The sequence below is a fragment of the Anabrus simplex genome, chromosome 11 (genome assembly GCF_040414725.1).
Source record: "Anabrus simplex isolate iqAnaSimp1 chromosome 11, ASM4041472v1, whole genome shotgun sequence".
Classification (NCBI taxonomy): domain Eukaryota; kingdom Metazoa; phylum Arthropoda; class Insecta; order Orthoptera; family Tettigoniidae; genus Anabrus; species Anabrus simplex.
Window position 1 is genome coordinate 27802360 of NC_090275.1, and position 26044 is coordinate 27828403.

General features: G+C 37.6%; 1 protein-coding gene across 2 annotated transcripts; it reads left to right on the plus strand.

The window, feature by feature from the left end:
• Window positions 1–25327, plus strand: LOC136883060 (uncharacterized). Of its 2 annotated transcripts, none has more exons than XM_067155208.2 (7): window positions 1–16; window positions 203–355; window positions 1051–1138; window positions 6109–6196; window positions 9234–9343; window positions 14231–14360; window positions 22380–25327. In XM_067155208.2, exons 1-7 carry the CDS (start codon window positions 9–11, stop codon window positions 22502–22504), a joined length of 702 nt encoding a protein of 233 aa, XP_067011309.1. In that variant the 5' UTR covers window positions 1–8; the 3' UTR covers window positions 22505–25327. The 2 variants fall into 2 exon arrangements, with proteins under 2 accessions (XP_067011309.1, XP_067011308.1); XM_067155207.2 differs by having other exon boundaries at window positions 8–61; window positions 198–355.
• The last annotated feature ends 717 nt before the right edge of the window (window positions 25328–26044 follow it).

Here is a 26044-nt window from a genome sequence, read left to right on the forward strand (position 1 = left end):
TACAGTATATGGATGTGTATGCAAATAAATTCTGTGATCGAGACTCTGACCTATGTCCGATGTGTGTGTTCCATCATATAATTCTGCAATAACAGAAACTACCCAGTGCTGCATCATGCACAATTTGTGCTTATTATCATTTAATGAAAATAATATTATTTGTGTCGCATTCATATTTTAAATCTTCTTTGCTCTAGGACAGTCATCGATATTACGTATTCCTTGGACTGCAGCCAGGGAGCCAGCTATTGAAATTTTTGCGTCTTGCAGCTGATCAGTTTATCAACAGTACGTTCTGTGTTGTTCAGCAACATTTTGTTTTTACAGAAAACAGATTAAATCGTTCTCATAAGAGGTTTGTGTGCATTTAAGAACTTTACCCTAATAAGTTTACCATAATAACTGTTTTTGAAAGTATTCATTAAATTCATGTGAGATTTTTGACGGTCCAATATCGATCTAGATAATTCGAAAAGTATATAAATAATGCAGAATGCGGCATTGTATTGTGAATATCATATATTAACATTCCATAGTTGTGTAGTTTTTTCCTTTTGGATTTCATGTTAATTTCCTGTCCTGTCATGAGTGTTATTGATCTTCGGACATTTTTGATGGAAGTGTTATAATTTATGCGTAATAAACATTTCAGATTTCGTTATTTTCTTGAAATGGTGAACGTTGTTAATTAGTGTAACCATGATTATATTACACTTTGTTTAAAGGAAGTTGACTACCCATTTTGTGAACCTGAGTGATACGTTTCCAGGTATGGGTGCGACCGTTTCTTGTAATACATCAGCTGTAACTTGTCTGGACCTTTTGTGTTTTGATTGTACCTTAAAGGAAAGCTGCTTTTAAGGCATCCAGGTTGTTAAGGGAGTTCTTTTATCCTTTATTCGGGCCATATAGCCTTGGTTTTGTGTTTGATTTAGCTTTCAGTGCTTATAGTTGGCATTTTTTCGTTCATGTATTTGTGCAGATTCTTTTTCTATAAAAATTTATTTAATTGGAAATTAAATGAACTTACAGCAATTTTTCATGTTTCAGATTAAGAAAGATGAAGCAGTTACATCACTCATGTTGTTTTTGCTGTTCGCTGAAAGTCGGAGCCATTATTGTTGCTGTTCTGCACATGGTGAGTGTCATAATTTATAACTTTAACTCTTTGTACCTGATCTCAGGAGTTAAGAAATGTAACAAGTTTTAACTATACTTACTGGACTTGAGGCTGTTAGATCCCACGTTGTATCTCCATTTAAACCTTATTTTTTTAAAAAAAGGATTGTAGTTGTGGGGTAGTGTGTTGGGGTATGTTGTTGAAACTACTTACAGAGAGCAAAAGGGAAAAGACCCGGAAGGCAGTGTAAACGGGTCCGACTGTGTAGGTGCTCAAAATACTATCCACAAGGAAATATCCTGTTGACCTTTCAAGTGGTTCTGTATTTTATAAGTGACAGAACGCACAATGGCATGTAATATTCAATGAAGTTATTAAGAAGTAACTAACGATTGGGTACCGGTTTGTAAGCAGGTATTTTTATGCATATGTTTGCTAATATAACACACATTGATACTATCATCTAACAAAAATGATCGTATGTATGTCCAACCCTTGTCCCGTTTGTCTACGGCGTTTGGTATAAAGCAAGATGAATCTTCATAGCAAGATTTTATGACGAGATACCTTTCCTGATGTCAACCTTATCAAAGGAGTTATGAGATGAAATGAATATCGTACCGGTAATATATGATAGTAGGAAGGGAGAGGGTGAAACCCGGTGTGGGCACGTGGCCTACTTCTGTCGAATAGTGCCAAGGGGTCTGCTCAAGGCTTCATGTGGTAGAAATTCAGTAAGACTTACATTGCTTTTATAGCATGATAAGGATGTAATATGTTGGAAATCGGTTCACTTTGCCGTCTATTATGCCTAGAGCCAAATGGAAACTGATGAGCAAACGACCAGATAGCGTCACATTAAAATGCTTGCACGAGGTAGCTTAGGCCATACGATGATCATTATTATTATTATTATTATTATTATTATTATTATTATTATTAATGCCCTGAGGGGAATAAATATGATATGATATATATATATATATATATATATATATATATATATATATATATATTATATTCACTCATGCCACCCGGCTGATGAACATTTCTGGGGAGAACACTGAAACACAGTTCAAATCATGGCCAATGTAATGTGGTATTTTATGAAATGAAAAGTCACATCCCTGTGGTTTGGAAACCATGTAAAACTGTAGGTCCTATGGCTGTGATCACAATATCAACAATCACATAAAACTAGACGTTAGCTTTCTTGCTTGCTTGTGTGTGTTTTGTTAAGCCTCTGTGGTGAAGTCTGGTCAGGGTGTTGTAGTTAGGTCTGAGTCAATACAAATACAGAGATTGTAAGGTTTAGAAGTGGTTATAAGCATCACCTTCACCTGAACATCGATTTGAATCGATGTGAGCGATCAATATATCTTGTGATCGCTCATAACCGACCAATAACGGACCATTATATTGGTATCATAACCGTTACATCGACGAGCTAAACTTTCACTTCACTTTTGGCTGGTCTTGGCACCAGACTTCTCGGTTTTGTTCTTTGTGTACTGTTATGTAATAAGCACTTTTGTTTAGTACATTTAAGCCCATTAAATGAAGTGCCTAGAAGAGTGAATGTGTTTTAAGAGTGATTAAGATGAAGAGAGAGATTGAACTGGTTGATGTTATACAGGTAGGCAAATTATTTTTATTTTTTATGTGTAGCACCTAAGAAATATTACTGGTTCCTAAATTTTTTTTTTGATATGTCCAGCCCAGTTCTGCAAGCAATACAGATATCTGAATCTAAGCCACAACACAGTATTCATAGTGTGTGTAGTCTACTAATCAATTACTGCAACCACCCATCTCACATTCACTTGAGTCACAGTCATCGTAGCAAATAGGTTACAAAGATAATAGTGGAAACTCTCTCGAATGCATAGTTTTCTGACGAGACAGCGCAACTAACGCTACCCAGTGGCTTGTGATTATAACTGCTTACAGCTCACATCTTGTCCTCGCGCAGCTGTGAGCGTACATTCAGGATTTCTCTGTATGTCATTTGAAAAAACAAAATTTATGACGGACATCAAGTCAGCTCAAGGATTCATGAAGATTGAAGAAGGAAAGATTGAGACTATGAAGGCCTTCGGTTATCTTCTTGATCTTATTAACTTTAGGTTACAACTTCCCTTGAATTTTACTGTGGTTTTGTAATTACATAGGAGTTCGCCCTCAGATTTCATGTTAACCACTAGAATATAATTTTTTACGATGTCTTTTTCAATTATGGACATCTTTGAATCTTTTTCTAAACAGTTTTATAACATTAACTTAATTTATCCATCACGTTTTGCCTCCATTTTCTTCTGTGTCACTGACTGAAAGTAGTGTTTGCATTCCTCCGCCTGAGGAATGATTTCCCTGTGACGACATACCTTTGTGTTTTATATTTGTTATGTAAATCTTCAACTACCGTTTGTAACTCAAATATCAATTAGAATGAGAATAGCAACTGTGACAGCGATGTAAAACATCAAGGTAGAATTTTTAGCTCTTTTATTTGTACTGAGGTACATGTTTTCTTCAGTGTATCGGTCTAGTTTTCATGCAGTGAGCCTGTGGAGGTAGGGTTTTAATTTGTATGTTAAACATCTTGTCTTATTTACTGATTACGTTTTTGCTATGAAGTTATGTAAATATACCTTGGTTCTTATCATAGACTAGCTGGTGTACCCGTGCTTTGCTACGGAATTCTACATTGTATACAGAACTCTAAATGAAGTCGTGTACACATTGTAAATAACTTTTTATTGAATTGCTTAATAAGTACTGTATTTGAAAATTAAATTTTAGGCGCCTTCCACTGAACTGTTATTTTATCCAGCATGAATAAAATTATTTGTTGCCTAGACTGAAGTGCTTTATTCCCCGACTTTACACTCCTATTTCCATTAAATTCTGTTCACCCTTTTCTCATGGCTCAGTATTGACATGGACATGGCAACAAAAATCGAAATTATTGAACATGTCAGTTATCATAACTGGTATGGTAAAAATGTATAAGACATAAATGATTGGATATAATAATTAACTGCTTAGAGGTTACAAAATTTGGGGATTTGGCAGGCTAGATAACCACACGATCTTTGAAAACACCCCTTATTACTACCATTGACTGATTATCACTGTGTGCCATTGTTCTCAGGTCAGTATCACTTTTTAAGCTACACATTGCTAACCGGGAGAGTTGGCCGTGCGGTTAGGGGCACGCGGATGTGAGCTTGCATCCGGGAGATAGTGGGTTCGAATCCCACTGTTGGCAGCCCTGAAGATGGTTTTCCGTGATTTCCTATTTTCACACCAGGCAAATGCTGGGGCTGTACTTTGAGGCCAAGGCCGTTTCCTTCCATCTCCTAGGCCTTTCCTATCCCGTCGTTGCCATAAGACATATCTGTGTCGGTGTGACGTAAAGCAAATAGAAAAAAAAAAAAAAAAAGAATTCTGCTTGGTATTGAATATATGAAATACTCTATAATAATTTAAGAGTCTTTATCCAGTATTAACCCTTATACGCTCAGCGAGCCGATCTATCGGCTCGGGTGGTATTGCTTAAAACACTCAGCGTGCCGATCTATCGGCTTTGTGTTCGGACGGCTGTATAAGTACCTTAGTGGACCCCCAGATGTCAGGAAAAGATATTAATAGTAGCTTTTGGATTTAGTTTACACTTTTCTCGAGAGATACAGACACTAAGCTCACCTGTTTGGAACAAATGAAGTTATCAAACCGCGTATGTTCACCGCATGACGAGTTGAAGTGTGCTGCTTGCCAGTACAGTCTCATTTAAGCTTCAAAATACGTGTTTTCCTTCGTTTTATTGTTTCCATTTTAATAATAGATTATTGTTAATTATATTTTGTTTATATTCTACATTTATCAGTGTTCTCAAGTGAATTTTAGTTTAACATTTCGTGTTATTAGATTTTCGTACCACGAGTAGGCCTAATTTTTTTACATGGCTGGGCCAAGTTCTAGACTAAATAATTCCGATGTTTTGGATTATTTAGATGCTTTAGACGATGACGGTGACGTTATAGCTGATATTGATTCGTATTTCAGTCCGACTCATTGGCTGAATGATCAGCGTTGAGGTATTCGGTTCAGAGGGCCCGGGTTTGATTCGCGGCCAGGTCGGGAATTTTAATCGCCATTGATTAATTCTTCTGACCCGGGGCCTGTGTGTTTGTGTTTGTCCCAACACTTTCTTCTTCATATTCAGACAACATACTACACTACAAACTACCACGGTAACACGCGATAGTGATTACTTCCCCCCATATAGGGTTGGCGTCAGTAAGGGCATCCGGCCATAAACCACCAGCCAAATCCACATGTGCGACACAGTTCGCACCCGCGACCCCACAGGTGTGGGAAAAGCTGTAGATAAAGAAGAAGTGATTCGGATTTTACAGGTACTGATGATAGGAGAATGTTTTCCAAAACACAAATGCTGACTCCGGAAGGTACGTGTACAGTTCTTTACGTTAGGTGCTATAACTCATGACTAAATAAGAATACAAAAAACAAAATTATATCATGTTATACAGAATTAAATGCTCTTATTTTCAGAATGATTGAACAACAATATCACTAAAGAAAATATTACTTTTTTAGTATTTAAAAACAGATTTTTATTTTTTGTAATATATTTTCAAATTTCAAAATTTATTTTGAAGTAAAATATGCCATGAACAATTTTGGGATATTTTTTTCCTAAAACGATATTAAATAGTGTACTACTGTAATTTTTTTCAATTTTGTAACTGGGGATTTCTTTATACGGCAATTTTTTACATTTTAACATGCATAATCATGAAAAATGGCCTGAATGTTTTGGGCTTGACCGGTGAAAATAGCCTGAGAGCAAAAGGGTTAATATTTAAAAAAATTAAACTTGTTTGTAGTATAACAGATTTATGCCAAGACCATTAGCTACCTATTATTCAGTTATATTCTGATGTGTGTTGATTTCCTTCCAGCTTGTTTCAGGCCTGATGCTTCTTGTAGATGGCTTGGTTCTTGATAATTTTGATCATCACTTCGAGGAAACACATCGGAAAATATCTGGTAAGTTTTATACTTTTTGATTCATAGATATTCTTCTTGTGGCTCCAGGGGAATTGGAAAATAAAGTACAGGGAGCAGTTGGTGGCATTTTAAGGAATTATAGACTAGAGTTGTGAAAGTTACACTCGTTATTGAGTGGGATAATACCAAAATAATTATCAGTTAGAGAGAAATTAATTAATTAATTTAGCACATGGCTTTTAGTGCGGGAGTGTCCTCGTTCTGTTCGGTTTGCCTGGTGCAGGGGTCTCTGTTTGATGCCCATAAGTGACCTGTAGATCTGGATGAGAGATGATTATGTGAATGAGGTAGGAAGTGTCAGCGAATAGCCTACTCCTGTCGAATAACACTATGGGGTCTGCTCAAGGCTTAACTTACTCTTCCTATGGATGAATCACTGTCAGCATCATCTTATACCCTTATGCCACATAAACAGTACGTAGAGGTTTGGAATTGAACCCAGGCTTTGGCACGCAGTCTAGTGATTAGACATTAGACATTGTATATCACCACCTCTCCTACGCTTCCAGCCAGTATTCTGATGATGGTTTGAATTAATTCCCAACTGTTCTGGGAATGTATAAGGCTGGCCGTACACCAAGTATGATAGATGTATACTATAAGGTGAAACCCATTACGAATTTTCAGGGATCTGTGTGGGCTTTTAGGATGGTTGTAAAAGCTAATGGTTTTCAATACTCTAAGAATGACAGAAGGAAATACTTAATGGAAAGATCTGACATTGTTTGTGGGCAGAATGATTTCTTATGCTAAATGAGATAGTGTAGAAAACGTGAAGGTAGCTTTAATTTTTCTAGTTGAGACGTGGGTTAATGTTCACCATAAAAAGATAAAGATTTGGTTTGAAATTGAAAGGTCAACACCCCTTGTTAAAATCCCATTAGGAAAAGGACAGCAAATTATTATAGATGCATGTGGTGAGTGAGAGGGTGGGGTTTGTGCCGAATGTCCTGCTTACCTACATACATACATACATACATACATATCCCACGTCGTTCCATCTTAAGCAATGGGTCGGCAAACAAGGCTTCTCCACCAGTTGCGGTCCCTGACCTTCTCTCCTTCTTCAGTGCTTTCCAAAGTATGTCCTCTCTGTTGAATGTCAATCTTCACCATGTCCTTGTACCTGAGTCTTGGTCGCCCTCTTGGTCTTTTGTCTTCAAGTTTTAGATCGTACATTTTTTTGGTAATCTGTTATCTCCCATGCATTGCATATGTCCATACCATCTCAGTTGCTGCACTGTTATTTTGTCCTGCAGTCTTACAACTTGAGCCTACTTGCGGATTTCCTCATTACGGACTCTGTCCCTCCGTGTTTTGCCGATCATGCTACGTACAAATTTCATTTCTGCTGCCTGGATTCTACTAACATCTTTGTTTCTCATGGTCCATGTTTCGCAACCATAGGTCAGGATTGGTACGTAATAAGTTTCATATATGACTCTCTTACATTTTGTTGGTATTTTCTTGTTCCATATTATGTCTTTAACTATTTTGTAAAAGTTGCTACCTGCCTGAATTCTGTGGGAAATTTCCTTATCTATAGAACCAGTATCAGAGATAACACTTCCAAGATATTTGAATTGATGGTTCATCTGTAGCTGTTTCCCCTCCATTTCAATGTGTCCCATTGGTTGCCCGTATCTCTTCATGACCATAACCTCATTTTTCTCTTGGCTGAAGATGAGTCCATATTCTTTAGCAGATTCTGCCCAGGAGTTTATTTGTCCTTGAAGATCTTATTTAGAGTCTCCCAACAATATAACTTTCATTTTCTTACCTCCAATGGTTTGGTGAACTTTTCTCTGAATCTCGTTCATCACAGTGATGAAAAGAAGAGGAGACAGAACACCACCCTGTCTTAATCCAGATTTTATATCAAAGGTTTCAGTCATTCCTACAGGTGTTTTGACTTTACTTCGGGTATCTTCATGCAAATTCTTGATCCGGTGTATCATGTCGTCCTGTATTCCAATTTTCTTCAGTGCTTCTCTCAAAAGGAATTATCACAAAGAGATGGATTCAGATACGTTCTAACTGGGGTTTCGAGAACAGCTGTTACAGAATATTCCTGAAAACTCTTGTATCATGGACCATGGTTATCATTCAAAACAAAGTTACAAGATGCCAACTTATAGTACTAAAATGTGTGGTATGTAAGATTGGTTAACTACACATCATGTTTCATTTTACAAAAACATTACGATTTAGTAAAACAAAATAAGCAAAAATGTATTAAGTACAACATAGACACCCCAAATGCGAGACATATGGTGTTTAAGACTCTTCCCCCATCACTGCAATTTAAATCCTATTGAACTTATGTAGGTCATACAGCTGAATACAACCTGACTTTTAAAATGAATGGTGTTGAACATTTGTTTTGCAAAGCAGTAGCAAAGGTAACTCCTGAAAATTGAAAAAAATGCATTTTGTCATGCTTTAAAGTGGAAAAGTTCTATTTGAAATATGGTGCATTAGTGGGTGATATTATCGAAGATTTAGTAATATATGGGCAATCTGCAGACTGATGAAAGTGATGAAGATATAGGCGTAAATGAACCGTTGTGATCTTCATCAGAAAATGAAATAGACGGAATTAGGATACTGGAATAAGAAGCTTCATTCAGTATTTTGTCTTGCAAGTTTGTATTGAATCTTGAAATATGTTTCTGGACCTTGCCTTGTTGAAATAGTTCATTGAAATATTGTTTTATCATTTTTATATGCTATATTATACTGAAATAATATTTAATTGTTATTCCTTTAATGTATCTAGTAATTTCATTGCCTTTTAGAGACTCCAGTTGGCCAGCCTGGCATTGCAGCATGCTGGTCATTTAAACCCAATCGCAGGGAAGCGCAGAAAGTTGCACCTTCTGAACTGTAACATGCTAAATGACTCTTTGATGATGATGTCTGCAATTGTATTTGAGTAACATTGATTATGTAAAGATTCCTGATTCATTTAATTGTGTTCCATTCATTTTTTTTCTTTATTATGTTCCACGTCCAGATGGTGATGTGTTGGCGTACAACCTCCAGAAGATGATGAGGATCGTTGATACTGTGATGCAGGTCTTCCTTTTTATCTCCTCAGTCATGTTGCTCCTGGCAGCTCTTTGGGTAAGTACTGTATGAAGATTGATTTAAGAAGTCCAGTACAGGATTAACCATGCTGTAACTTCGTTTGAAAGCCTAAGATGTAAAGTTTTTGCACCATGACATCAGTGTTGCAACAAAGATCCTCATATATAATTCAGTTGTAATTCCCACCATTGCTCTACAGATCCAAATATTGAACAGGTTACAGGTGACATTAAAAAGCTGGAACAATATAATTAACGATGCTTAAGGAGCATACTTCAAATAGCATGGCAAGACTGATGTGCAAATATCAGTGTCCTTGAAGAGACACAAACCACCAGCATAGAAACCATGATTATAAGATGGCAGCTCCAGTGGACAGGCAGGTAGTGCACATTCCCAACAATTACTTTCTCCAACAGGTGTTTTACTCTGAATTTAAAATGGGTAAATGCTCTGCTGGAGGTCAGAGGAAGCGATATAAGGATGTGATCAAGACTAACATGAGGAAGACTCAGCTCTTGATCATTCATCCTCGAGGTCAGTGGCTTGACTATTTTCTTAAGAGGAAGAACTGGGCAATCATCCTCTCTTAATGCTAACCAGAAGAGAAATAGGAAGAGAGCCGACACTTCAAAGAATGAATATATCAGCAAAAGAAAGGGAAGGGCATGAAGGTAAAAACTCCCTTGTCTTCGGAAACTTAATACTCTCGGGTCGGAAATGAACAAGAGTTGATCAAGAAAGCTCAGTTAGGAAAGATGAGAGCTAGGAGATAGCACAAGCAAGTGGGAACAATGCCAGACTCAGCTAGGGGAGCTGTGGTCGCCAACTCGAACTCCCAAGTTGAGAATCTTTGGCCCCCCTTTAGTTGCCTTTTACGACAGGCAGAGGATACTGTGGATGTTTTCTACCATCCGCACTCACGGGAATCCTGGAGGTCATTAGATCATTATGGAATGTTGTATTTGGAAGAAAACTGCTGAAAAACAGAGTCTATTCCAAGAGACATTGTGGGAAAAAACAAAACAAACAATCAAACTACTGAGGAGAAATGGAAGAACTCTGACTGCTTCTTCTAGAGATGTATGTCATCACTGTGGAAAATTGTGTGACTTCACATTGGGCTGTGAAGTTGCCTCTGTACTTAAAGAGGCAAGAGGCACTTTGTTTGGAAGACCAACTTCTCGATTTCAAGTGTTTGCTCTCATCATATTGTGAAGATCAAAGTAAGTTCAATTCTTTACCCTTCCAGTAGGTGGTGATCTATATTATACAAGGCATAGGCCTTTTAGTGAATGAAACTTCATCTCCTGTGTATTTATATAACTTAATATGGGAATAAGTACCAGTTTTATTGCTCAGAAACAAAAGAACAGAGTTCTCTCCAATTTATATATCTGATATTTTGTGGTTGCAATAATAGTTTGCGCACAAGTGTACGTCAGTAAATCAGAATGTTGGCAGAGTTATACAGTAGAAGCTCATTAGTCCGGACTTCGCTTAATCCGGACAGCCGTTTAATAATAATACATAAATTCAATTACAGTATAAAGCTGAGTTACGAGCGTAACGTTCTAAACTATGCAGGGGAGGAGATCATTGGAAGTGTGATCACTGCAGAAAGCTCTGAAACAGATAAATATGACCAGGATGAAGCAGGTGATATTAACCCTAAGCCAAAATTTAGTGAAATTAAAGCCATGTAAATATTGTCATATTGCGAATATTGAGGCATCGGTTCACAATTGTAGGTTTGGAGTTCTCCATCTAATCAATACTTGTGTAGTATTAATTATATGTATTTACATTTAAAAGTACATGATGAGTACAGGGCTAGTTTCGATCTTCTGTTGGGATCATCTTCAGCCAAGAATTTCCAGAGGTTCAAGTGACTGCCAAAGACAAAGAGTATGGTGGTCTTCCATCAGCAGTAAATGCATTAGTTAATGTCATTGATGCAGTTGTGTGGGAGAACAGATGTGTAACATTTATTCAGTCGGAGGTATTCAGTGAACAGAACACCACTTGTCAAGTTTGTCTGAGTGGCTCATATGGTCGAGTGCTGGCCTTCTGAGACCAAATTGCCGGCTTCAATCCCAGCTCAGTCCGGTGGTATTTGAAGGTGCTCAAATATATCAGCCTTGTGTTGACAAGTTTACCAGCAAGTAAAACAATGCCTACTGGACTAAATTAAAGCACCTTGGCATCTCGAAAAACTGTAGAAGTAGTTAGTGGATGTAAAATCAATGTAAATTAGTATATCCTGTCGTTAGGGAAAAAGGGACACGATTCATCAATATAAAATGAACTATTGCATGCAGGAAAAAAGCAGTTTCAATTTTAGCCTGACATTCTCATGAGCTTCATAGCAAGCCAAAATTTTTATGGCTATGATCACCCACTAATGGGAAAATATTGTTTCACAAAATTTACAACCTTTTTCACAAATACCAGATGAAACAGAAACTTGGTATACAGATTAACAATAAGTTACTTTGTATGTTGGGTATTCAGCCCGAAGGCTGGTTTGATCCTCCACAGCTTCACCAACAGCTGTCATAGATAGCCTACGTGTCACTGAAGAGGCATACTAGGGAAATGAGGAGTGAGGTAGTTTCCCATTGCTTTCCTCACTGAGCCAGAAGTTGCTATTGCATATCAGTCTGCCAAGCCCACTGAAATGCATGCACCAACCGACACTATGAGCAATATTTTCACACCATTCATAACAGGGACTGGCTGCATAAGGAATGCTATTACTAGCATCGCTCATACCTCGGTCACTTTCATATTGTCAAAGCCAAGAATTAGACTGAGACAGGTCAATGAAAGTAACAAATTGCTCTAGCCCATACCAGAAGACAAAGTGCACTGTAAACACTACATCTCTCCAGCAAAGGACTTTAAGATGTATTAAAGTTTGGTAACGGTTAGATCAGTACTTTTAAATTTACGAATTTTCGAAGTGAACTCTCCATTGGAAATGGAAAAAATACCGGCACGTTTTTTTGTTCAACCTGCATTAAAATTTTGACTGGCTATGATAAAAAGTTCTACTCCACATAAATAAATTAAGCTAAATTTTGGTGTAGCTTGTATCTATGTGCGACAAAGGATAAACTTTTTATTAACAAATTAACTTGGGTGTCTATACTTCTTTCCACAACAGTAATCGCTTTCACACTTGTAGATACTCCAGTTATGATGGCAAGCTTTAGATGAATATCAAACTCAGAACAACAACATCATGGTTGCATATGGCAATCCTCACCATAGTACTGTTGTACTTAGGATTTTTTTAGCGTGCTCATTTTGTGCATCGGCAAGTGTACTTGTTCCGTTTAAATATTCAATAATGTTATTGGTTTTATGTCTCACTAACTAATTTTGCAGTTATTGGAGACGTCACGTTCCATCTAAAGACAGCTACACACAGCAGACCATTACAATAATCTTTGTTGTAGATTTCCTGGGTTAGCTTGATTTTGTCTGAAATAGACAGTCCTCTGCCACTAATTTTACAATATGGCAGAGATTGAGGAACTGTGTTTCAGTTTGTCACTCATAAAAAGAAGGCTATTTGTATCTGAAAGGGATGAAGAAGGTTCATTTATTAGTGCACGGAGTTCAGGTAAATTTATTCCAGACTCTGCAGTATTTGTTATAAATAAGTCAAATAACTCGTCTCTATATGTCTATCGTAGTCACATTGATTTGCCTGCCCTTTTCAGTGCTTTTATGAACATTGAATAAGAAGCGCGTTATGGTATGGCACAGTTCGTAGTCAGAATTCATACATTCCGACGTCGTCATGCCGTCTGTTTGGTAAAAATCTATCCAGGATTTTTTGGCACACACTGTAGGGGCTTAAACTTTTCCTGCCCAGGAATAGCCAGCGATGAAGGATAAACATGCAACCTTTACATTCCTTTCAGAACTGAGCAGTGCACTGCAGTTCTTGATGGAAAGCTTGGTATTGTGTTGTAGAAGGCAATGGTATTTTTAATCGCAGTTCTACTGTATATAGAACAGTTTTCTTTTGAGCCCATAGGTTAGTCTCGAAGGAGTGTTTTTTGCGGGGCACAGAACTTTTTTAAGATACATGGCCTTCACTGTTTCTAGTATAGTTAGGTTATCCCTGGATGAGTGTTCCCGGATAATGTCTAAGGCATATGTCATGATGGGGTCTGTTTATACATAGACTTTTTTCTCTTATCAGCACATAAGTTATTAGGAATGATCTGTCATCCGTTGAATATATTCGGAAGCTGGGAGAGGTTAGAGAATCAAAGGGTATCTAGCAGGGTATAGTATTATTCCGTGATCAAAGGAAGTGTACACTCTCTGGCTTGGCAGGTAGTAATCAAACATGGCTGCATGCAATGACATTACTAAGGATGAAAATCACATATATCAGAATATTATGAATATTATGTACTGCAGCCTTCGCCTGCAATTATTGGAGTGATCATTTAATGATCTGATTTTATGATCGCTCAAAATTGACTGAACTTAATGTCTCATGATTCACTGGCAGGTAATTCTGGAGAGAATAAAACAGAAATGAAGCAAATCCGTCCAGTAGAACGGATGGGCGGATTAGCCAAAGCTGTTTTTAGTAAACTCTTTTAATATATAGTTGAATCATTTCAGTTTTTTAATGATGTTCAAAGTACCATTCAGTGTAAAACACAAATAAAACACAAAATAATTTCATAAATTAATATTGAACACTAAAATTAAATAGATCAAATGCCCTTCAATAGAAAGCTAAAGAAAAGTGGTGGAAAATTACAAAAGTAAATAGGGTATTTCAGAGATTTGGGGTCTTGAGCTTATGAATTTTCCTTTGTGCTTCTTTTCTATTTATTAGTTGCTTGCTCTGTACAGATGTGTCATACAATGTTATTTTTTGTGTTTTAGGCCAAACCCAAGCTCGTCGTGTCCTGGGTAGTTGTCGAGTCCATCTGCTATTCTGTGTACGTAGCAGAGAGCATCGTATGCTACATCTTTGGATTAGAAGTATCATTTGCTGAAGTCGCTCTCATTTCTGGTGAGTACGGCCTTAATGCCGTCATAAGCAGATAGCGTAATGTCAGATGACTTGAACCATCCTAAATGGTTATTCTTGTACACTACTCCTCTCTTTTCCTTCATTCTTCTTCCTCTTCGTTCACTTAGCCAGAAACATTTCCTGTATGTACAATATTCACAAATTTACTGTTAGTTGCTGGGATCTTTAGCTGCTTGAAAGGTAAACAGCTTGTGACAAATCGGTACTTCCCTGAAAAGAGTTTTACTACCTCAAGGAATATGATGACATGGGTTTGTCCACTTCGTTGTTTAATGGTTAGTGCCATTAGCTGCCGTCTTTGGGGGCCTGGGTAGTTGTAGAGTCCATCTGCTATTCTGTGTACGTGGCAGAGAGCATCATATGCTACATCTTTGGATTGGAAGTATCATTTGCTGAAGTCGCTCTCATTTCTAGTGAGTACGGCCTTAATGCCGTCATAAGCAGATAGCATAATGTCAGATGACTTGAACCATCCTAAATGGTTATTCTTGTACACTACTCCTCTCTTTTCCTTCATTCTTCTTCCTCTTCGTTCACTTAGCCAGAAACATTTCCTGTATGTACAATATTCACAAAGTTACTGTTAGTTGCTGGGATCTTTAGCTGCTTGAAAGGTAAACAGCTTGTGACAAATCGGTACTTCCCTGAAAAGAGCTTTACTACCTCAAGGAATATGATGACATGGGTTTGTCCACTTCGTTGTTTAATGGTTAGTGCCATTAGCTGCCGTCTTTGGGGGCCTGAGGTCAATTCCCGCTACTGCCAGAATTTAAGATGGGTAGGGGGCTGGCATGTTGTTAAAAATGTACATGAAGCTCACCTTCATTGGGGATGTGCCTGAAAACAGTTGCACCATCTTGGGATGAAGAGCTGCATTTACATTTACAAAAATATTTTAGAAGATTATTTATTTAATACTCTCCATCCTCATTCTCTTTAATTTTACAGTTTACAAAAACTGTTAACAGACGCATTATTATTATTATTATTATTATTATTATTATTATTATTATTATTCTTGTTTTCGAATGGGTCTACTATGGACCACGTTAAGCATCATTCATTTACGGTTCTTCCTCTTTCGATCGGCCCAGTACTTCTTCATCCTTTCGGAGTGGGCTTCTTTACGTTCTCGTGACCAGTTGTTGCCGGTCCGTTTTTTGCTACTTTGATCTTGGAATCCCTTAATTTTGTTGATGATTTTTCTGTATTCCTGTCTGTTGTATACTACCTTCTGTGATATATTATTTTCCTCCATTTCCTCCTTGACCCCTTTAAGCCAGCTAGTTTGTGTCTTCCTGTTCTCCATGTATTCCAGAATTCACCAATCGGCCAACTTGAGACCACGATAAGTTTCATTATATATTCTGGCGTTTACTCAGTTTTCGACTGATCCAGTAGGTTTTTCTGAGTTTGCTGTGTCGAGCAAGGTGTTCATCCGACGACTTTGCACCATTTATTCACTTCACATCCCGGAAAGTCACAAAAGTCATGATGCTTGTTCTGAAAAGTCGCGTTTGTACAAGTCATCTAGTCGTAGGCCCATTTTTCGGGGTCTTTCTTGACGTTAATGTACCAGGAATTGTTGTTTTTGATTTTGAGTGAAAATTATTAAAAGTACATTTTGTCCATCAGGAGTCGTCCATCCGTTGTAGGTGATCGTAGAAGTGAGGCCTGCATTTGCGCATTGTGTCTGTGATCTCCATCTTAGAGTTATTCTTGTGTGGATGTTATGTACATACTGTTCTTGTAGTTTGGGCCAAGAATGTTGTGAAGAAACTTTCTCTCTTTTTGCACTAAGCACACATTTCTGAGAGAGGATAAGGTATTCTGGCGCATAGAGAGATACCAGTTTGATGACAGTGTTATAATGGTGTTTTTTTATAAACACCTTTTGTTATGTCATGACGAATATAAGAACCAAGTGTGATTACTCATCGAGTTCAGGCGCGCCCCGCCAGGCAGCGCTAGAGTTCGGTGGCTCCACAATACCTATCAGCTGTTCTTAGGAATGGTGACACAGGAAACGTATTACTCCGTAACTGATAAGTATATACACTGTCTTTTATTAAAAAAAATGAGAGATTACAATTAAAATGCCACGGCAGAGAACAATGGAAAAATATCACACACGGAAATAAGAGCTACGACTTTCATCACATGTTGCGAAAAGCAAAAGTTACTCGAGTGTATATATACATATACATAGCATATTAAAAAGCACCCATGAACTATTTAAAGGTAATACTCTACTTACCATCTCAGTTTGTCGGTTACTGGACTTTCGAAAGCTTCCGTGAAGATTTGGCGGATGTTCTAGATTGTAAATATCGCCGGATTTCTTTCACTCTGAAGAAAAATCTGCATTTCAGATAATGATAAACAAGTCTGGGGATTATATCCATAATATGTTGAAGACAACAGCCAGCACCTGAAGGATCAACTGAAATTTTGTCTATAGAATCGATACAATCAAAAAATATTTCGCTCCACATCGATTTTGAGTTCAGTTTTTCACTAATTACTTTCTCGGCCTGGAAAAGAATGTCACATATACTTTTGGAAGGGCGTGTTAAAAACACTTCATTATTGCTTGAACCGTAGTCTTTTATTTCGGAGAGAACTGAAAATGTACTATGATTATTATCACGTAGAGAATGGGCACAGGACGAACACTTAATAAATTTAGAAGAGTGCTTAACAACGTACCCAGCAAATGGTACACTAAACACTTCTCAATCGAAGAGTTTCGAACTGCGCTATCAAATTCAGGTACAGAGCTTTCCCAGTCTTCGATATTTACTGCATCTTGAACCACGATTTTTTGCTTAATGGAAGTTTCCACTGATTGTTTCACTGTCTCATTATGCATTTCCACATTCCGGGCTAACATACGCATCTGATTAACATACGAGGTCAAGATCGGCTCCCGTTTAGGTTCGCAATTTCCTCCTACATTTAAAGCCTGCTTTATAGGGACATAGACACATTGAAGTAGATGCAAATGAAGGAAATCTATTGTCGATGGATGATCATCTGAAATGAAAGAACGCATAATTCCGAAGTGCCGTTCCAAGGGATCCTGGGTGAGCTTTCCTGTTAACACATACTTATAACCTCTTTCCCAAAGCCATTCAGACATTTCCAAAGTACTCTGTAGGGTTACCATAAGTGATTCCAAGGTTCTGTTGGAGGCAAAGGTGTTATTAGTAGATCTCACAGTTTGAAGAAAATTAACAAGAACTGTATGAGAAGGTGAACCTCTACGAAGAGCCTGAGAAGGGATGAATGCATTTAGTGCATCAGCAACAATATTTATATCGCTGGTAAATGTTTCAGTGTCCTCACTACCTTGTAATCCTGCCAGTCCCATTTCGCGATAAAATTTCATACCTTTGGCAACACTATCACTAAAAAGTTGGAAGGCAAGCCTAGCATTCATTCTCTGGAACGATGATGGGTCTAAATGAGCAACTGTCAGCTTGGGGCAGGCTCTAAGTCCAGCATATCCTGATAGATCTTCTTTGAACAGTTCCCTATAGAAATTGAAATTAATGATTTTGTCGTTATAGTGAAGTTCTACTTTATCATGAAAGTGGTTTCTTATGCATTTCAATACATGCACGAAGTCGGAGAAAGCCCAGATCTTTCTCTTAACATCTGCAGGATTAATGATGTGAGGTTGTAGAGAACTTGTCTTGCCACGATTCCTAACGATTTCCAGGCCTTTTTATTTGTCTGACTACCATCACAAGTAAATCCAACCACCCTCGCCCCAGCCTCTTCTAACTGCAAAATCACCTGTATTAGAATTTTTGCGAGAATGTCTCCTGGAGTAGCATTTCTGCATGCATAAACAGCAACTGGTTGCACCCAATTATGCATAAAAGGTACGAACATGAACACTAGAGCGTGATTTGCAAGCAAGTTTTTCTGGAGGTCTGGCGTGTGTTCACCTAAATCAACTAATCCATCTACTTTATGGGAAAAACTATTGAACTGGATTTCTTCTCTTAGCTTAACTTCATCAAAAATAACAACACCATAACGTGAATTATCATTTTCATCCTTAAGAAAATCTGAAATAGCATTTATGCTATGCGAATTAACTCCATAAGGGCACTTAAGCCCTTTACAAAGTTTTCTCAAGTGACTTTCTGAGGGCAGAGGCAAGAGGTCATGTCGCCGACAATGACAGAATCCTTTCGGTGATTTTATTCTCAACAATAAACTCTCTAAAATGAATTCATTGCTGTACCTCATTCCATTAGAAGATTTCACCTGGCATTTCTTAAGCATGGTATCGATTATCATCTTTTCCTTCTTGCTAAGGTGTTCGTTATCTCTATAATTAAATTCCTGTGTATTTCTAACCTGCTTCTCCAGTAAATTAATTCTCGATTTTGCTGAGTTTAGACTGGACCTAGCTCGAATTAAATTTCGATTAGCATTTTTTAGGCGCCTTTTGAGCGATAATATTGTCTTTTCGGCATCAGAAAGCACACTAGCATAACCCAAATTTTGATCAACATTAGACTGACCTTTTAATTCTCCATTTGCTGCTACACTCGCGTCTTCAATCTTCTTTCTTCTCCTAGTGGTGTCTAGATTCTTTTTCCTGTTGGGAGTTTCACGGGACTTAATCTCACTTGAAAGGTATTTCGGCAAATTAGGGAAAATGTGAGGCACTGCTCCTGGACGTAATTTCCATCTATCACGAGGCATAACCACTTTTTCACCATTCACTATAAAGTTATCTGATTTTACTATCAAATCATCAGAGAAATGAACTTGACAAATTCTACTTCTACGCGTTAACACAGTATCCTTTCGTGGAATAGCTCTGGCCCATTTTTCAAATTTATTTATATCCTTCGGTGGTGAAAAGAATTTTATACCATTAACTATTCTACCATAGCCTGACTTACAGCCAGGCACAAAACAGTACGGCATGTTGAACTATTAATTTAATCAGACCACTAACACACGTGCTTTAAGTGCACAACACACAATGAACTTAGTTTAGGAACTGAAAGCAAAGGAAATTCAACTTGTTGACTTGAAATATCTCGCACATCAACATCTCCCGCACTTTCCAACACATGGTTTGCCGGTCTACTGAAGCACGTGTTGGATTCCGACGTTTGCAGTGCTCCCAGTGGCGGGTCCACAAACTACCACGCTATAACAGTTGAGTAATCACACTTGGTTCTTATATTCGTCATGGTTATGTATGTTCTGGGTGGTTTGGAAAGCTACCTCCATTATTGTTATTATACAGTTTTACATGTACAATATGGGGGTAAAGGAAATGGTGTATGGCTTTTAGTTCCGGGAGTGTCCGAGGACAATTTCGGCTTGCCAGGTGCAAGTCCTTTGATTTGACGCCCATAGGCAACCTGCAAGTCGTGATGAGGATAAAATGATGATGAAGACATCACATACCCAGCCCCTGTGCCAGCAAAATCAACCGATAATGGTTAAAATTCCCGACCCTGCCGGGAATCGAACCTGGGACCTTTGTGACCAAAGGCCAGCATGCTAACCATTTAGCCATGAACCGGGCAGTTATCCAATAACAAAATTAGATTGATAAATAACTACAAATCTCGGAAAACTAATCATTCATAAACCTTGACTACATGGAACTACTGAACTAACAATAACTACTTATACATTAAAAGTCGAGGAGAAAGAGCACAATATTACAGAAATATTGAAGGGAAAAAAATTGTTATGGCCTCAGCTGTCGTGTGTGGGCATTGTAATTCATCGCCATCTGGCTGCCCACTCGTCAATTTCAGTGTTTCATTTTATACTAGGCCTACTAAATGGCAGAGTAAATGGAATCTTTCTTGGGCATCTATGGCTGACCTTAATGAATTTTGCTTGGTAATCTCTGAATATGTAACCATAGATTTTTCAGTTGCTAACATTGTATGACATGGTGTGTCGAATGGACTTTTTTCTGTCCCCTTCATAAATCCTTCTACTGCTGCCGGGTTTGAACCTGTGATCTTGGGATCCGGAGGCTGATACTTTACCATTGATCCACACAGGGAGCTCGTACAGTTTTGAGAATATACATAACCACTGCTAAAGTTGTAAAATAGAGAATTATAGAACAAAGTAGAATTGTCAAAGCAAAAGTCATCTCCGTACAGGCCATGAAGGCCCTTGGAGGAGTGGAAGGTAAAGGCTTCCACTATCCGTAACCTCGGCACTTGATGGGGTAGAGTGGTTAGCTCTACGCCAAAGTAGAATTGTATGTGAAGTAAAAGTTACTCTTGTACCATGAGTTTTCACGCAAATTGAGAAAAGTACGGGGGTAGGTTAAAATAGATAGGTTGAAGAGGATTTAAGGGAAAAAGAATAAAAAGAAGATGAGGAAGTAGGAAAGTGATTTTTGTCTTGCTGCCTTGTTTTGTTCTTTCCATCAAATATTTTGTGCGTGCACATTTAAATTTCTTGGACTCTGATATTCCTCTGATGCTTTGCAAAATATTTTCTCCCTTCACGAATTGCAGCAACTGTGGAGTAGTTGGCATTTATGATGACTTGTTTGATTAGGTATGGAAAGAATATGAATATTCTTGCTCTTTGTTTTTGTCATGGTGTAGAAAGAGATTATATAAATGTTCTTTAAAGGAAGAAGGAAAATTGAGTTTTAATGCTTGTTGCAGTAATGTTAGGCAAATGCAGATTACGTCTTATAAATGGAGCCAGCTGAATTTGGCGTATTTAGCATGATTTCACATGATCTGTGTATTTAAGACTGCAGATGAACCTCGCACGTGTGTTTTGAAGGTGTTGTAGTTTTTGTACAAATCACCAGTGCTTTTGTTAAAATTATATCACAGTAATCATGAATTAGCATAAGTAGTAGTTTTTTTTTTCAATTGAGTTTAATGGTAATTATGAATTTGAATTTGTTGAGGGTGTATAGAGGCACAAATACTCACCTGCAAGTTGATACCATATGCGCAGACCAGGATAGGTGTTCATCTAGCGTGATTCCAATATTTGTTACAGTTTTACTGTATGGTATGTCTGTTCTGTATCCGTATCTCTGGAAGAGTTGCTTGATCTGCTTCAGATAATAGTCTTGGATTGGCCATAATGATTGTTTGGGATTCATCAGAATTGAGAGACTGCCCAGTTGTTTCCTGCCCAGTTGTTTCCTGATTCGAGTGCTTAATTTTTTAATGTTTCTAAAATGTCATCCGGTTTACAATGAATGTACAGTTGTAAGTCATCTGTATATGTGTGATGTCTACTGTATTTAATAGTTTTAGATTGATCGTTAACATACAGAGAAGAAAGAAGAGTTCAAGTGTAGAACCTAGAGTAACTCCTACTGTTCACTACGTAGAAGATTGACCACTTTTATTGGTAACATATTGCTCCTGACCATATACAGTAAAAAGGAGTCCGTCCAGTTCGAGGTGCTATTTGGAAAACTTAATCAGTAAAGTTAAGACGGTAACAAATCATTGTCTACAGAATGGAATGTCTTGTTTAAGTTGAAGAGGACCATTAGTGTTGTCTTTCATCCACTTGTCTTATGTAATCAATCACTTTAATTTAGGCAGTACAAGTACAATGGTCACAAAAAAACCTGATTGAAATGGATTCTGAAGTATGCTTTTAACCTGCGTAAGTTTTGATTTGATTGCAAACAATGTAGGTACTCTAGTCCTTTAGTTACTCTCAAAATTGTGTTGGGAGTTTGAGTCTTTGCGAATTGATGTACCAGGGCCATTTTTTTCTCATCATGGGGTGCACGCTATTCCATAAAGAAGGGGGGATGATTGTGCCTGATATTTTTCTCAGCATTATTCTACTAGTAATATCAACTCCAGTTATATTTGGTTTTATTTTCCAGAGGGCATCTCTTAACTTGCAAAGTTGAAATGTCGCTGAAATAACTAAGGGCATGTTTAATTATGAAACATTTTCTCTATTTTGACTTCAGAGAGGAATATTTTAATGTTGCAGTTGTGAGCGTATACTGCTTAGCAGCCATGGTGAGGTTCTACCAGCAGCTAAAGGAAGTCCATCAACACCGAATGATGAATTCGGATTCCAAGGTTCCCCTCGAACCATACTTTGAGAGGATCTAAGAAGACTGCTCAAAATCAACATTATAATGTTGAAATAATCAAAACCTTGCAAATTGATATGTATTTACAGTATCAAACAAGAGGCTTCTAACAGAGCAAGGAAATCACTATTTCTGAAATTGACACTCCTTTGTCATAAGTAATCTTCTCTGATATCTGATTTGCTTGGATCTGAATTGTTTCAGTCCTTGTAGACTATTGGAAGTATAGGCTATTGTGGTGCCTACCAAAAATTGTATTATTCTTTACACTTTGGACAAGATCCTTGTCCTGTATTATTCTGTATTGACTCGTATTTCTGTACAAGGGAATTTTGTTGCAGCCTATGTAGACGTGAGAAGGATTGAAAGATAACCCATAAAATTGTAAGAGTGATGTTGATGAACATCTCAAGTTGAAAACAAAAGAGAATGGTTTAGTACTTTTAACTAGCATGTCATTAGCTCTTCAGAATTAATATGCAGGGCATGTAGGCCATAGAACTGATTATTTATGGTAAATTTGAAGGATGCTGTAGGTCTAATTAGTAGACATGATATTCTTTGCATCCCTTTTGTAACAGTTTTATAAATTCTTTAAATTAGCCATGTTTATGTAATTGTCAATTAGCAGAAAGTGTTGTAGGTGAGAGACCACGTTTTACTAATGGAAAAGACGTTTTATAAAACTCTCAAAAAGAACAAATAGGTCCTTTAATCATAGTGTTTTTATAGTTCTAACCTGAACATGTGTGATAGATCAAAGCAGTTTGTATGTGGTCAGTTATATTGATGTGTCATTTTAGTCAGACATGGTGCTGAAAATAATTTATGTACATATTTTACTCTCTTCTATATCGTTTTGCTAATTCAGTTTAATTTGATAATATTAACTTTTTGCGGAGACTTAGTGTTCAAATCAACACAAATATTTAAAAGCAGATTATAATATTTTTATCAAGTTATACCTGGCTTTGAAATCGTGACACATTATTACATGATATCATAAGTGTTTGAACAGTTATGTTTTTATACAATTTCCCTTCCCCCCTTCTTTATAGGAGTGTTATACCTGTAGGCACTTGATCTGCATATATCGAGCAAAGTCCCTTAAAGTTCTCGAAATGGGAGTTGGGTTGGAGCTTATTATGAATCTGCTACTCATCGTCGTCGTCATGAATTTCCTTTTTCCAGCAGCAAACGGGTCAAGATGGTAATGACGCCTTTCCATCTTCCTCTGTCCAACCACCATTGCTGCTCCTCTACTCTGTTTTCAATTTAGATTCCTTCTCATTCTGCTGTTCTTGTTCAAATCCAACCAACTTAGTTTGGGCCAACATATTGTAGTTTTTTCTTCTGCATTGCTTCCATCATCTGCTTCCGGTATCCTCTTAGGATGTCCAAACAAGCTCAGTTTACTTCTCTCCATTTTGTCTGAAAGCTATTTTACTTACTCTGATTTTCTTCCTGACATACGCATTTCTTACCCTGTCCTTCCTTGTCTTTCCTATTGTACTTTTTAAACATTTCATCTTACTGGCCTAGATTCAACTCTGTTGTCTTTAAGTCATTGTCCAGGTCTCTACTACATGTCATTATGTACACTTCCATCATACTGTTTCCAGATCAAATTCCTCACGCTCTGGTAAAATATATTTCCCTGCTGTATCCTTTTCCTTATCTCCATGTCCAGTCCTGTATCCTGCATTAGTTCACTTTCCCAGACTTCAAAGTTTTACACAATTTCAAGCTCTTGTTGCCCAGTTTTAAGCGTATCATTCCCTTCTCTTTCTCCTTTACTCAACACGATTGTCTTGATTTTCTCCACACTTATTTTAATTCCATAATTACCAGTATACTCACTCAGTATGTCCAGTTGACCTCGTACTTCCTGTCCATTTGCTCCCTCACCGTAATGTTATCTGCAAACATCACTTTCAGCTCCTTGTCCCTGCATTTACTAGTCATCTGTCTAAAATGTATGTGTGTGTATATATATATATATATATATATATATATATATATATATATGTGTGTGCAGTCGATTAATTTTCTTCTAGGTCATCTTCATCAAAGGGTGCATGATAGCCAAGTGGCATTGTTGCTAGCTTTTCTCCAAGGTGATATTGGTTGAAATTCCGGCCAACGCACATGGGATTTCATCTAATTCCACATAAAAGTGGAGGTCCATTGCCATGATTACGATATTAAGAGTCACATGAAACCAAAGGCCTCCTTCCTACTTCTCCATCCCTTGGTTTCAGTGACTAAGTCCAGCAGTCTCTTATTCAAATTATCGAGCAAGTGGCTGTGCAGTTTGAGTCGCGTCTCTCTCGGTTTGTATTCAGGAGATAGGGAGGTAGAGTGTGCGAACCTCACTGTCAGCAACCTTGAAGATGGTCTTCCATGGTTTCCCATTTCCACACCAGGCAAATGTTGGGGCTGTACCTTAATCAAGGCCACAGTCGGTTCCTTCACTTTCCTGTCCCATCGTCACCATAAGACCTATCTGTGTCTGTGTGATGTAAAGCAAATTGTGAAGAAAGAAAAAAAATCTTACTCAAATTGTAGTCATTGAAGTTAGGACATAGATTGATGTATTAGTACTTTATGATTGACGATAGTGTTAAAAGCCTTCATTGTGCAGAGGAAGAGATACGAAGCTCTTTATGACAACGATAGAAATGATGAATTTCAAATGAAGAACTTCCTGCCGATTGAATACTAGTTTTACAAATTTAGGCTAAGTGTATTATTTTGTGTTTTATTTATGTAATATGTTTTAAAATGCATCCTTTATTATGTATGCAAAAATAGACTTCAATAAACTGTTTTGTTTAATGCATTCTTTTGTTCTTTCCATTTTGTACACATGATGTTAGGCAGGGAAACTCGTGTAGATTACCACAATTTCTTCGTGCATCTTGGAGGGCTAAATGATTCTGACATTTATTTCATGACTATTATATTTTAGAGAAATATTCAGAATCCAAGAGGTATCAGTGTGTGGTGGTGCTAATTATCATAGATCATTATATTTCAGTCGGAGTTTTGCAGGCAGTTAACAGCAGGCTTTTTTTTTTTTTTTTTTGCTCCATGGTACAGAATGACCCTATTTAAAGAGGGTGGGAGGAGCGTAGGCACACCTTTAGTAAGCATAAATTTTCTAAAGTACAAATTTTTATAGTTTAATGACTTCAAATTTTATTTAAACAAAATTTTGCACTATTAACTTAGATCCCACTGAACCATGAGTTTTATCTTCCCCCCTCCCACCTTTTAGAACTTGATATATGTGCGGCGCTCCTAGTGAGCTCATTGAAATTTATTGTAATTAATTGTGCGTGTTTCTGTCTATCTTGGCCATTGATATGTTGTAATAAATGTGTTCTCTCCCTGTTCCTCACTTATGGCTCCATGGGCAAGGAATTTGTTCCGTCCTGGGGTGTCCCTCCATTCTCGCCTTTCCCTTCGTATGTCGATCTTCTGCTATGCCCCCTCGCGTGCGCTTACCCCCTCCCGGCTTCTCCGAGAGAGGGGGCGTGCTGACGTTGGTCTTGAG